Source organism: Limanda limanda, chromosome 17 (genome assembly GCF_963576545.1).
Source record: "Limanda limanda chromosome 17, fLimLim1.1, whole genome shotgun sequence".
Lineage (NCBI taxonomy): Eukaryota > Metazoa > Chordata > Actinopteri > Pleuronectiformes > Pleuronectidae > Limanda > Limanda limanda.
The window spans coordinates 2,238,838-2,252,966 of NC_083652.1; the positions used below are offsets into that span (position 1 = coordinate 2,238,838).

At 43.3% G+C, this 14,129-nt stretch overlaps 1 protein-coding gene and 1 long non-coding RNA gene across 2 annotated transcripts; both read right to left on the reverse strand.

The window, feature by feature from the left end:
* Nucleotides 1–5,921: 5,921 nt before the first annotated feature.
* Nucleotides 5,922–7,818, reverse strand: LOC133023292 (uncharacterized). Its single transcript, XR_009683046.1, has 2 exons — nucleotides 7,418–7,818; nucleotides 5,922–6,376 (listed from the first exon to the last, which is right to left on the reverse strand). It is a non-coding gene; the product is annotated as an uncharacterized LOC133023292 (long non-coding RNA).
* Nucleotides 7,819–11,360: 3,542 nt separating this feature from the next.
* Nucleotides 11,361–14,099, reverse strand: LOC133022849 (centrosomal protein of 83 kDa-like). The gene is made up of 2 exons (XM_061089757.1): nucleotides 12,644–14,099; nucleotides 11,361–11,860 (listed from the first exon to the last, which is right to left on the reverse strand). Exons 1-2 carry the CDS (start codon nucleotides 14,097–14,099, stop codon nucleotides 11,361–11,363), a joined length of 1,956 nt encoding a protein of 651 aa, XP_060945740.1.
* Between the last annotated feature and the right edge of the window lie 30 nt (nucleotides 14,100–14,129).

The following is a 14,129-nucleotide window of genomic DNA, read 5'->3' on the forward strand; positions in this document are numbered from 1 at the left end:
GCGTATCGTTTCTGACAGAGGAACCACAACAAATCGCGAGGGATGTTTTTTTCCAGAGTTTTTGGGACAGTAGACATGCCAGATACCCACATTAACGCATAGAAGCACTACAAAAGTGGAATTTTCATAATATGGGCCCTTTAAGCAAATCCAACGCAATGTTATCACATTCATCTTGCAAACATGAAATTATTTAGTTCAAAATACACTTTTAATTCAAGTAAATACGACAGCCAGCCAATATCCTTTTTGAGTGTACAGGGGAAAAAAGGAGGGCGACAACGCCATTATCTTTGTATTAGACTTTTAATTTTGGAAACACATTCAATTCATAAAGGAGAACACACACCGTCATTGAATCTCACTAACCAAGAAACCATTGTTTTAAAACAAACATATTTAATCATATGAACTAGTTAAGAACACACATTCATACTGTGCAACGAACACACTTTAACCTTAAAATGGCATGGACGTTATGATTAATAGATAAAAAACAATAAAAAAAAATAAACAAGATATATAAACACAAATCTTTCGTGTTATTCAAAGAGTTATATTTTCTAGGGATATAATAACTGTTAAAAGTGAACTTAAAGCAGTGAACGATGAATATGTAATGCTGCTGATAAATCCTAATAAATCTTTTGTTGCAAAGGTTGCAACCGAATCACTTCTCTCCTGTATGACGCTTCATGTGTATATTTAGATTGCACCTTTGGGTAAATCTTTTACCACACTCAGAGCAACCAAACGGTTTCTCTCCTGCATGAATCATCATATGTGTATTTAGATGGTCATTTCTATTAAATCTTTTACCACACTCAGAGCAACTTAATTGTTTCTCTCCAGTATGACGGCTCATATGGGTCTTTAGATGGCTTCCATTGCTGAATGTTTGACCACACTCAGAGCAACTAAATGGTTTCTCTCCTGTATGAATCCTCATGTGTGTATTTAGATTCCAGCTATGGCTAAATCTTTTACCACACTCAGAGCAACTAAATTGTTTCTCTCCTGTATGAATCCTCATGTGTGTATTTAGATGGCCCTTTGTATTAAATCTTTTACCACACTCAGAGCAACAAAACAGTTTTTTTTCTGTCTTACATCCCATATCACTAAGAGGCTGTTTGTTATTTCTTGTATTTAAACCAATCTGAGGTCCATTGGTCTCCATCCAATCGTCCTCACTGTCTTCAGTCTCAGAAGAGTCTTCAGTCTTGTCCTCAGGACCTGGTTGTAAACGTCCGTCAGGACATGAGTTCCTGGCTGGTTCTGGTCCTCCACAGTCCGCTCTGTTCTCCTTCGTCTCACTCGGATGAAGCTTTGACGATAAAAGTTTCTCTTCATCTTCTTCACTCTTCATAGCGACAGGAGTCAATGTGAACTTGAAATCAGCCTCCTCCAGTCCTTGAAGCTGCTGTCCATCCTGATTGGTCCACGGTTCCTCCTGTTACTCTTTAATTTGGGGGGGCTCTGGGTCCTCCTGGTCCCCAAGGGGGCTCCACTGCTGCTGCTCAGGGGGAACCTCTTCTTTATTCACCATCAGTTGCTGGACGTCTGCAGGACACACTGAAACACAAATACACACGTTTATCATTTCAGAGTTAAATGTCGACTGTTGTGATTTTTGAACGATCACATTCAGGAAGTAGAGACGTTGAGGTCGTTTACATTTGGTGTTACGACGTAATTCACAAAGGAAGCAGCATAAAACAAAGGGTTTCTGGTAAAAAAAATAATCATTTTGAGGCCAAATAAACCAATTAGGTCACTAACAGAGTAGAACAGGGCGAGAGGAAGTCAGGGTCTCCATCCAATCGTCCTCACTGTCTTCAGTCTCAGAAGAGTCTTCAGTCTTGTCCTCAGGACCTGGTTGTAAGAGTCCGTCAGGACCTGAGTTCCTGGCTGGTCCTGGTCCTCCACAGTCCGCTCAGTTCTCCTTCATCTCACTCGGATGAAGCTTTGACGTTTTCAGTTTCTCTTCATCTTCTTCACTCATCACAGCGACAGGAGTCAATGTGAACTTGATATCAGCCTCCTCCAGTCCTTGAAGCTGCTGTCCATCCTGATTGGTCCATGGTGCCTCCTGTTCCTCTTTAATGTGGGGGGGCTCTGGGTCCTCCTGGTCCACAAGGGGGCTCCAAATCGAGCTGCTGTTCAGGGGGAACCTCTTCTTTATTCACCATCAGTTGCTGGACGTCTGCAGGACACACTGAAACACAAATACACACGTTTATCCTTTCAGAGTTTCCTGAAGTGTTTTGAAAAACCTGTGTTGTGTCGTTTAATGTCGAATGTTGTGATTTTTGAAATATCACATTCAGGAAGAAGATATGTTGAGGTTGTTTACTAGGGGTGAAACGATTAGTCGACGTCGTCGACAAAAATCGATGACAGGAATAGTCGCAGACGAATTTACTCGTCAATGATTTGTTGGTTACGTCATAACACGTGTTTTTCGTGCCGTGCAGTTGAACTAAACGTTGTTTTACCGAAGGTGCTGATGAAAGCAGCTGAGGAGTGAGCCATCTCGCTTCCTTCCTATCTCTGAAAGTCGCGCATGTGCAATAGCGTCAAAACAAGGTCCAATGGCGTCCTCCGCTGCAGCAGCATCGCGCACCAGAAAGTAAAAAGTTCCGGAGAACTTCACCCGTAACACCCCGAAAAAAACTACCTGCAGTATTTGTGCGGCGGACCTGTTCTCCATGGAAGCAGGACACGCACATTTGAGGAGGAGGCACGTGTGACTTCGTAACGGAGACGATGCAGACTCGCCTCTGTCAGATGTTATATATACACGTATATACATGCGCTCAGGATTCTAGCATCCATTACAAAAATATGGTTTAAACTTTTTATTAACGAGTTTAAAAGCGTTATCTTATCCTATTGCCTGACAAACGTCTTTTTTTAATCACAATTATTTAGTCAGAAGAAGACTGTAGTTTCGTTTGTTGATGTTTTTATTGCTGTTACTTTCCCTGTCATTTTTGTTAACAGGAAAAATGAATACTTGATTTTTAATTTATTTGTTTTATTAGCACTTTGCCTGTCCTTGCTTTTAAATGGACAAAAACTTGATTTGTCTTTGCTTTTGTGTCAACAGTACCCTTATATGAAACAAAGTTTATTAAAAGACATTTTTTTTTAATGAAGTATCAATATTTATTGCCTTTATTTTCAGTCATCACATGCCTCGGACAACCTCAAGCTAAATTTAAAAGCTGCTTGCTAAATAAGAGCAATTGAGAATTTGGGTCATTCATAATCCGATTAGTCGATTAATCGTTTCAATAATCGGTGACTAATCGACTATCAGAATAGTCGTAAGTTGCAGCCCTATTGTTTACAGTTAGTGTTACCACGCACTTTGTAAAGGAAGCAGCATAAAACAAAGGGTTTCTGGTAAAAAAGATTTTCATTTTGAGACCAAATAAACCAATTAGGTCACTAAAAGAAGAGAACAGGGCGAGGGGCAGTTAGTTAGTTGGTTAAGCTGCTTTCAGACAAGACCTGTGGGTAAAATCCAGAGAAATGTGTCCAGAATTTCTTTTTCAGATATGAGCAACACAGCAGCAGGTTTTCGGCCCAGACTTGTTCACAACAGCATCAAATCCTCCTAATTATTCAGGTGAGAGTTGGAGCAGCCGGGTGCAGTAGAGAGACAGGAAGTGGCGTATTAACTCCGCTTCTCGAGCTGATGCTAGCTAACGTTAGCCTGTGAGCGGTTCCTCTAGGGCAGTGGTGAAAGTAACGAAGTAGAAATACTTTGTTACTGTACTTAAGTAGATTTTTCACATATCTGTACTTTACTTGAGTATTTATTTCCTGACGACTTTTTACTTTTACTCGTTACATTTGAGCACTTTCTACTTCTTACATTCTCAAAACTGGCTTGTTACTTGAGCAGCGGAGGTTGGCCCCGCACGCCTCTACGCACGGCGCACCTCTCTCTCTCTCTCACTCGCTGCCCCCTCCCTCGGGAGATTTGCAGGTCCGGGGATACCATAGTCTGCCATAGGGAGGGCAGCGCGAGAGGTTGGTCTATCCCTCCGCAGGTTCACCTTCAGAAATCTTGTTCCGACTTTTACTTCCTCTAGATCAGGGGTCGGCAACCTTTTTCACAATAAGTGCCATTGTGAAATTTTGTTAATTAGTGGGCCATATCAACATTATTTTTAACATTAAGTTCTATTATTGAACATTCACAACGGACATGTCATTTTTGTCTATCCATATTGGCTATATATATAGAACAACACTTAAAAGAATCTGTTTATCATTATGACAATAGGTTTGTCATTAACCCCACCAACCACACTCATATTAAGAATTTCCCCAGCCCATGACAGGGGAGTTGAGCAGTGAGCAATGCGATAGCTTGCTTCGGTCCCATGGCCTGCTTCTCATACCTGGACACTGCACGCCTGATGTATTGTCCCCTGTCTGCCTGGTATTTGAAAGTTTTTTCGTGCTTGGTCTCAAAGTGGCGCTTGGTCTCAAAGTGGCGCTGGACGTTCGGCAAACCACATTTTCGAAACATAAAGTGCACACAGCACGGTCCTTATTAAAAAACGAGTCCATAGTCTTCTTCCCATAAGGGGTGAAATGCCCGGGCCTTCAGTTTTTAGACTGCGGACACCTGACACCATCGCTACTACACGTGAGCGGATGCACTTCGCAGAGATTCATGCGGGAAACTGCGAGCAGCACCGGCTGGGATATGGGCTGGGAGGCTTCTTCTTCTTCCTATTAAATGGCGATTGGCATCCAGCCTATGGTGCAATACTGCCACCTAGATGCTGGGAGGTGTTAATACAGGCTGCATGACGGCAAAACCTTTGAACATTTCTTTAATAGGAAATCGACTGCGTGCCAATGATTATGGCGCCGCGTGCCAATGATGGCACCCATGCCCAAGGTTGCCGACCCCTGCTCTAGATAGTCCAGTTTGATCGTCTTCTCGGCGCACCGCCAGGGCCATGACCGACTCTGGAGGGGCCGAACGGAGGACCTCACTAAACCATCCAATGGGGAGTAGCGATGTGTGTGGGCAGGGACTTAATCAACGCATGCACATTCCCAATCCATCTATTCCCTTTAGAATGATCCAGGTGCTCATGCAGGAGCTCGGTTTAGTTCTTCTTTACTTCTCTCTACTAGCCCTGTGCAGGTTAACAAAAGAGAAACTACCTTATTTTGTGTGCCTAGTTTCTCTTTGCTGAGTTATCATAAGGGGCATTGTGTACACAGACTGTATATATAGATGGACAGAGGGTCTGTGACGTCACCTATTGGTTTCTGCAGAGGGTGAATGAGGCTAGTAGGAGGCGTTCCTCCTGCGCCATCTTGCCGGTGCTGACTCCTCCTCGTTCCTCGCTGACCAATCAATGGGCAAGGACGAGCAGCGTGAGTGCTGACTCACAGCTTAGCGACGGCAGACAAGCTCTAGTTTCCTGGTTAGCTCAGGCTACGGCTAAACGGCTACTCGTGACATGCTAACCTGGGGAGCTAACGGCTAGCCAAGACATGCTAACTTGCGAAGCTAACGGCTAGCACTGTGCTGTGACCGGATGTTCGCAAACTTTACCATGAACGAGCAGTAAGTAACCTTGAAACTATACAACAACAAAACCTATTTATTTATATATCATTATAATCATATGCTTACATGCCTCAAGTGGTTTTTAATGTGTAATTTTTATAAGTTACCGTTGATTTAACAAGTCTAATGAATAGATTGAAGCAATTTAACTTCAGTCGTGTGTTTGGTTGTGACTTGATTTTTTATTTTAATAAGTTAATATAACACCAACGTTGTAAACAGTTCTCATATTAAGTATAGGATGTGGAGTGTTATCAACAGCTCTGTGGGAGATTATCACCTTGAATATTACAGATGAGGTAGAAATACATTTAATCTGTTTGTAAAATGTTTTATTTCTTTCAGTACTTTTATCCAAAGCGACTTACAATATGTGCATTTAACCATCAGGGTACAAACCCAGCACTGCAGCCCCTGATGTCCTCAGCTTTTACTGTGGCAGCAGCAAGATGGTGGAGATCTGCAGCTTCAGGCTGGTTAACATGAGGATGACCTGCACCAGCTTCATGTTTTCCTCCCTTAACTAAAGATGGCCTGCACCAGTTTAGAGTTGGCTCATTGCTAAGTGTCATGGATAATGGAGTTCATTTCTATATTCATAATGGTTGGATAAAAAAATGAACACTTATTAGAACAATGTTTATCTTTTGCTTTCTGATTTGATACACTTTAGATAAGAGCCCAGTGTTTTATTTCTTCTTTGCCATAAGAGACAGAACACGGTCAGCACAGCTGTGTCCTTCAGGCTCGTCCATCGGTCCATACCTAATAAAATGATAGGAAACATAAAAGTATGGCATTATTGCCGAGGAAGTGATACTTATGAACAAAGTCTGTGTCCTTATTTTCTGTGGATATTCAACTATGTATTTGAATATGCTTTTGGATTAAACTGTGCACTACCAAGACAATTAATGTACAGTATGGAGTTCTTTCACATTAAAAGTATTGCATATATTATTTAATACATTATGTATTATGTGCAATACTTTGCTTTGACTGTTTGTAAGTAATGAAAACACTAGACGAACATTCAACACAAATACACACATGTTAAGTCATACATGTGCCAGGTTAACTCCTTAACAACTTTTACATGGTAAAAATAAAAGTTTATTACTTCAAAGTTCATCAGATCATAGTCATTTCAGCTTAGGAAATAGGTTGTGGACATCAGCTTCTCTAGTAAAGTTACACTTCCTATAATTTATTTATAATTAACACAATAATTCAGTGATGTCTGCCTAAGATTAACGATGTAAAAACTGAAGGTAGCAGACACGTTTAGTTTTCACTGTAACACGTTAAAACACTACACCAATACTCTGAATAAAGAGCTTTAGGAGACGTTATGCTACTTTAAACAGCTGCTCTTACAATGCAGATGTGACTTTAAATACTCAGGGTTCAGTTGATCACAGTAAATCTGTTTCTGCAGAATAAGAATCTGTGTCACACAGTCAAGTCAAATGGGATGGTGAGTGAAACAGCTTTACATAACATTAGTTATGATACGTGGTGGAGCTAATTCTCCGGACATGTTAGCTCCGGAAACACACAGTCTCCTCTCTCAGTTTAAAAGATTCATCACCAAACTCTACTGCTTCTCTCTGCTGGGGGGATCGGCACATGCCGGTGTGTGTAGGTAAACCCCCTGTCCGGTCTGGTTAGCACGGTAAGCATCGCTATTACTGGTGGCCTCTTGACTGCTGGTTAGCGTAGCTAAGCTAGCGAGCCTGCTACAGAGACACCGGTACCTGGTAATAACTAATTACACAACTAAATAAAAGATTAAACTTCACTTACCACAGAAACGGGAGCGCAGACGCCTCTAGTTGTTCCGTCAGGAGAACCAGCAGCTCTTCAAACCGTGTTACTCATCCGATGTGTGGGTGGAAGCCTCTCCATGGTCTCAGGCTGTGTTCACTCTAACAACGATTAGCCTGTTAGCTCCAGTAGAGCCGAGCAGACACCAGGCTAGGAGTGGCAGGCGGCAAGCTTACTGTGACGTCACGTGAATTCCAAACTTCTATATAAGTTAAACGAGGGAGTTAGAAAAAAATTCGCCCCCCTCAGAGTTATCTTGAAGGAATAAACTCGCGACTAAAACCAATTTTTGAACCAGGCTGTAAACAGGTTTAATTCTGCTCTAAAGTCGGGCTATTTAACATGGGAGTCAATGGGACTCTTTTGCTCATGGAGCCAGGCGTAGCGGCTTCCCATGGAACTGCAGCTTTTTTCACTTCCGCATCAGCCTCATAGCTCTGGCCAGGAGTTTGCCCCTTGATTGCGTATCACTCCTGCTACTGATGAGAGGTCCATTTTAAGTGATATTTACAGAATGTTTTAGTGGTTATACTGTGGTTTATTAATGTTCTTGGGCAGACACAAGAGGCACTTGTTTATAGTTGATTCTTTGTTGTCTCTAGAAGTTCAGATGCACTGGTCCATTACTATTTGAACCTCAGCATCTAGGGTTCAAAATTGGTAAAATTATACATTATACATTATACATTATATGCATATTGTTGTTTTTCAGTCAGTTGAGATAAATCTTGAGTAGAAACATTTTGGGTTGTTTTGTGTCTATATAGGCCTACTATAAAAAGCACTTAGCATTTTTAATTTTGGTCCTTGTACTTTTATTTTTGATACTTAAGTACATTTCAACACCAGCTACTTTTGATACTTTCCTCTAGGGCAGTGGTGAAAAAAAAGGAAAATTTAATAAAAAAAGGAGAAAAGGGAAACATGCCTTCCCATTCAAAAATAATTTAGACTTCAAGTTGCAATGAGAAGAACATAGCATCGCTCTCAGCACCGGGACTTGAGCCTTTCCTCCTCCTTTCTCCACCTGCAGCAGGAAGTCTTCAGCAGCAGCAGCGCTGATCTGGTCATGTACCGACACCCGCAGCAGCTGCACAGCGGACATGTTCCTCCTCTCTGCGCACTTTGAAGGCCGAATTATAGTCGTTTTTTACCCACGCACGCACGCACGCAGGCAGCTTCTACGGACTCGTTTTGGTTTATAGTTCCCCCACAGTTGCACGTGTTGCAACGCAATTCACCGCCAGACCACTAGGCGGAGTAATGTTTGTTGTTGAAGTCGGCTCTTCTTCGTGTGTGGCACACGTTTATTGACATCGCCACGGCGGCTCCTCAGAGCCTTTTTCTGGCGAACAAATCCGCCGGTTAGTGACGGGTTATACTAGTGGTCATAGTTTCGGATCTTTTCTGCCAAGTGCTCTTCTATTTGGTCCATATTCGTGGCAGTTTCCGGGATTGAAACCGGAAATGCGACTCCGGACAGGATGTAGTAAGCAGACCAATCACAAGCCTTGCGGGCTGCGTGAGGCTCGCGTCGCTTTGTCGTATAGTTAGAAAAATTGGCTGACGCACGCAAGCCGCAACACGCAAGTACGCAAGGGGCGTGTTGCGTCACTCGCGTGCGTGCGTAAAAAGCCGAGTATAAATCGGCCTTAAGTCTCTGAGCGAACAAAGAGAGCCAGCGACAGGAAACAGAGACTCCGAGCTCCGAGCCAGCGGCAGGAAACAGAGACTCCGAGCTCCGAGCCAGCAGCGACCCCTGTTGGACTGGAGGACGAAGAGGAAACGACAGTACTAATACTGCACAGTAGAAATACTCTGTTACAAGTACTTGTTAAACAACTACTGAAGTATAAGCAACGAAATAAATGTAACCAATAGTGGAAGAAGCATTCGGATCATTCACTGAGGTAAAAGTACCAAGACAATGAAGCAATATTCCATTACAAGTAAAAGTACTAAGACAGTGAAGTAGAAATACTCAATAATTACATAAAACAAAATCCGACAGTAAACCCAAAAATAAACAACAATTTGTAGGACTGAAAAGCAGCACTGAACGGGCCCAAGCACATGCATTTTGAAGCGTTGCATGGAAGCAGGAAGGGAAGCGTTTATCCTCTCCGCAGTGCGCATAAACGCTTCCCTTCCTGCGTCCATCACGTGATGTTGATTCTTGCCTGCTAATTGCTCATTATGGTCAAAACTATCAATTGCATATCACACTGAAAACTTTATAGAAATTGAATGAAAGTTGTAAAACAAAGCTTATTTTATGTTGCCAGTAGGCGGAGCCACCAGTATTATTACATACAGACTAATAGATCTGTTCAAGTAGCGACTCTGATGTAGCGTGAGCAGTTGCGTGTCAATTGGACAATGTTACAACAACTTCATTTTCACACTGATCAGTAGGTGGCGCTATGACCCTGAGGAAATATTGACACATAGAGCTGTTCAGGCTTGGACTCTGATCATGAGACAGAAGTTTGGCGTTGATAGGACAATGCACAGTGGAGTTATGACAACATCGTCTCCTTTGGCGAAGGATGAACCTTCGCCGTACCTCAATGTTTACACGGTTTGAGGAACTGTCACAATTCTGAAAGAGAGAGAGACGTCACCTTAGCAAGACATAAAGATTCCTTTGACTATGACCACTGTCACTGCAGGAATGGAGTTGTTTGTTGACGGCTGAGCATCAAAGGATTCATGGTCCATGTATGTCCAAGCCGTACGTACTGATGTATTTTTTGAGCATGTGCGACAAAAACTGCGGGAGTAGAAGGGGGACAAAGTTTGAGGCAGAAGAACGAAGAATAATACTGATGATAAGACGTATGGGGAATGCTAGTATATGTGCATGCATTGCATTACTGCACAATAATAATAATAATAATCAGCTGGAATGTGCGGGTGGATGAATAGTCCGTTGAAAAGAGGAAAACTGGATGCACATCTTCGTGCGCTCAAAGCAGATTTTCTGCAGGAAAAACTCATTAAGAAAACTGCAGCAAAAGTACTTTGTCCTTAAGGGGCATCTCAAGTCCTCCAGTCGAACTTTAGCACAAAATCAAGAGGGGTTGCAATACTGATAAGGAAAAACATACCATTTATCCACACAAACTCTGTCTGCCCACAGAGGCAGATATTTAATAGTAAATGGAAGACTAAACTCCATATCAATAACCTTGATGAATGTGTTCAGGTCTAACTTTGACGATCCCATCTATTTTCAGTATCTTTTCAATACTATACCAAATGTTTCAACTTGTTTGTGTTATTGCCAAAAACAATAAACTATTGTTATAAAAAAATGTAAGATATGTGCTGCTGTGCAATGGCCAATCTCTTTTCTTACAGAATTGCATGGATTGAAATATCTGGTCAGTATCCCATCTACTTGATGATTAGGCATACTGGCTATGTAACAAAAGATTTTGCTCCAAATATGACATAGATTGCACACATGTTTAGTTTGATAAAATGATCAAAGCGATTCCTGTTTCACATAGACTACTATTACAAAATATAGATAGACAGAGTGTAACAGTAATTCCATGAGTGGATGTAAGGGTGGTGTCTAACGACCAGGAGATCAACTGTTGGACCCTGATGCAGTTATAAAGACCACTGTCATCACAAATGAAACTACAAGAGAAGAGTTAACTGCAGTACACCTGACAACGCTGCAATGATTGACCCCTATGCAAAGAGGCTTCTCCTACTGATATGTGTCTGTAAAGGGCAGTTACATACAACTGACTACTTAAGAGCATGCTCAGATGTACAGAAGCCTGGACAGAGGTAAAGACACATAAAAGAGGCCAGTATAAAAGAGGAGATTCACAGAATCATCCCCTAGAAGGAAGCATCTTTTATCAACATAAATAAACAGAATTCATTTTCATCATCAGCCTCACTAAGACAACCCTGAAACCCTCATCTCCAGGTGTTTTATGTTTCTTTCTTCTCCAAGAAGTGGTGTTCGTGGTAACTGGCATGTGTGCGCAGCAGCGAGGAGTGCTGGCACAGGGACACCTTCAGGGAGACCAGTTTGACCACTGAAAGGAGCCTGGCTGTGCAGGATAATCTGTCGAAACTTGTTGTGTCGCTGCTGAAGCTCCTTTAGCTGTTTGTTGAGTTTGGCCTCTTTCCCTGAAGATGAACGTTTCTTGGCTGCAGCTACTTCCAGTTCCAGTTCTTCTATCTGTGCCTGAAGCAACTGGATCTTATCCTGCAGTCTCTTCTCTTTGTCTTTTGTCAGCATCTTCCTCTTCTTTTGGGCCTCTGCTTCCCTCTGCAGTCTCTCTTTGATATGAGAATATTTCTGATGCAGCTTGTGTTTCTCCTCTAACCACTCAACCTCATCAGCCTGACCTCGGGTTGTCCTCAGCTCCTCCCTGACTCTGTCCAGGGTTTTTCTTAGCTCCTCAAACTGTGAGCTTTGCTTCTGAAGTCTGGTTCTCAGTTTCTGCACTTCTCTACATGCTGACTCCTCACCTTGCTGGGCACCACGAAGATGTTCCTCCAAATCTTCCTTCTGTGCATGATTTGCAGTATCCAGCAGTGCCATCTGCTTTTCCAATGCAGCGAGACGGTTCTCCATCTCCAACTTTTCATTGAGCAGAGCAACAGTTTTGAAGCTCTCTTCCCCACTGGCAGCCTGCTCCCTCCCTCTTGTCTCCCTCTCCTTCTTTACCAGGATGTTTTTGAGTTGCTCCTCTGCAGCTTTTAGCACTTTCATATCTGCCTGCAATGTGTCTCTCTCCCTCTCCACCTCTTCTTTGGAGCAGATATACTGCATTTTGATGTCGGTGATTTCTATCTTATCTGTATTCTTCAGGCTGTCAATTTCACAAGAGAGGAAGTTGACCTCTTTCTCAGCTTTGTGCAGTTGCACTGTGAGCTGGCTATTCTGCTCCTGGTTCAGATTAAGCTTGCTCTCCATCTGCTCGAGCTGCAGTCGTAGAGACTGATTCAGCGCCTCTTGTAACTTCACCGAAGCCGGAGACTTTGAGAGCTCTCTGAGCTGGACATGATGTATGTTCTCAACTTGTTGACCCAAGTTTTCATTCTGGGCCCTCAGGACTGCCACCTCCGCCTCAAGCCCCTTCAGCTGGGCAAGGAGCTGGACTTTCTTCAGTTTGTCCAAACCCTGATACTGAGCCACCTGGTCCTCATTCCAGTTTCTGTCCAGGATTTCTCTTAGAGGCTGGTTTGTCTCTATCAAGTCCTTTTCAGAGTACAACAGTGTCTCCAGTTGGACACCTAGGTCCTGGTACTGTTGCTGTAGCTCAACAATCTCTGCTTTCTGTCCCTCAAGCTCCTCAAGCTCTGAGCTTTGCTGCTGAAGTGTGCTTCTAAGGCTCTGCACTTCTCTGCAGGCTGACTCCTCACCTTGCTGGCCCCTACGAAGATGTTCCTCCAACTCTTCCTTCTGTGCGGGATCTGCAAGATCCTGCTGCACCCTCTGCTGTTCTAATGCGGTGAAGGGGTTGTACAACTCCAATTTTTCCTTGTGCAGGGTCACAGTTTCACAGAACTCCTCCCCATGGGCAGCTTGTACCCTTCTGACCATCTCCCTCTTCTTCTCCAGAATGTGTCTTTGCTGCTGCATTGCAGCTTTAAGCACTTCCATACCTGCCTGTAGATCACCCATCTGCCCCTGCATTGTGTGTCGCTCCCTCTCCACATCTTCTCTCGAGGGGATACACTCTAGTTTGACACTGGCAATCTCTGGCCTAAGTGAATTCTTCTCCAGACTTTCAACCTCGCAGGTAGAGTTGCTTTCTCTCTCAGCTTTGTGCAGTTGCTTTGTGAGCTGCTTATTCTGCTCAAGGATCAGATGATGCTCACTCTCCATCCGCTCCACTTGTAGTCGCAGGGACTGACACTCTGCCTTCAATAACTTCACTGCAGCCTGATGCTCTGATAGCTGTCTGATCTGGACACTCTGCATGTTCTCAACCTGCTGATCAAAGTTGTCTTTCTGGGCACGCAGGTCAGCCATCTCATTCTCCAGCTTCTTCTGCTCAAATTCGAACCGGGATTTCTCCCTCAGCTGAGCCTCATCTCCTTTCCCATCACACAGTGGGTCTGAACCCTGGTACTTAGCCACCAGGTGCTCCCTTTTCTTCTCCACGCATGTGAGCGTCACCTCATAGTGACTCCTCCTCTTCTTAAGCATATGAGAATGTTCTTCACTCTGGTGGTCAAACTGGGACTTGATGAAGGTCTTCTCATATTGCAGCTTGTTGTACATAGATGTGTACTTCTCTGTCTCCTCTTGTTTGTTGAATTTCTCTTGAACTGGAGCATTCATTTCTTGCTTCACCTGAGTTCTGAGCAACTCCAATTGCTGAGGAGTCACCACCCACGGTCGAAGCTCCTTAAGCTCCCTGGTTTTGTCCATCAGCTCTCCTTGCATCAAAAGGAGCTGCACTCTTTCCTTCTGAGTCTGTCTGTTGCTCACTAGGTGTTCCTGTTCTCCGTGCAACCGCATGAACTTATCCTGCAGGCTTTTGTGTTCAGCCTTCTGCATTTGATAGTCGGTCATGAGATTTTTGTAATTCATCCTCTCATGAATAAGCATCTTCTGCAACTCAAACTTGCCCAGAGGTTCCAGAGGTGCCAACTGGCCAAGGGCAAACCAGGTCATCTCACCTCTGCGGAAAAGCTTTTCTCAATC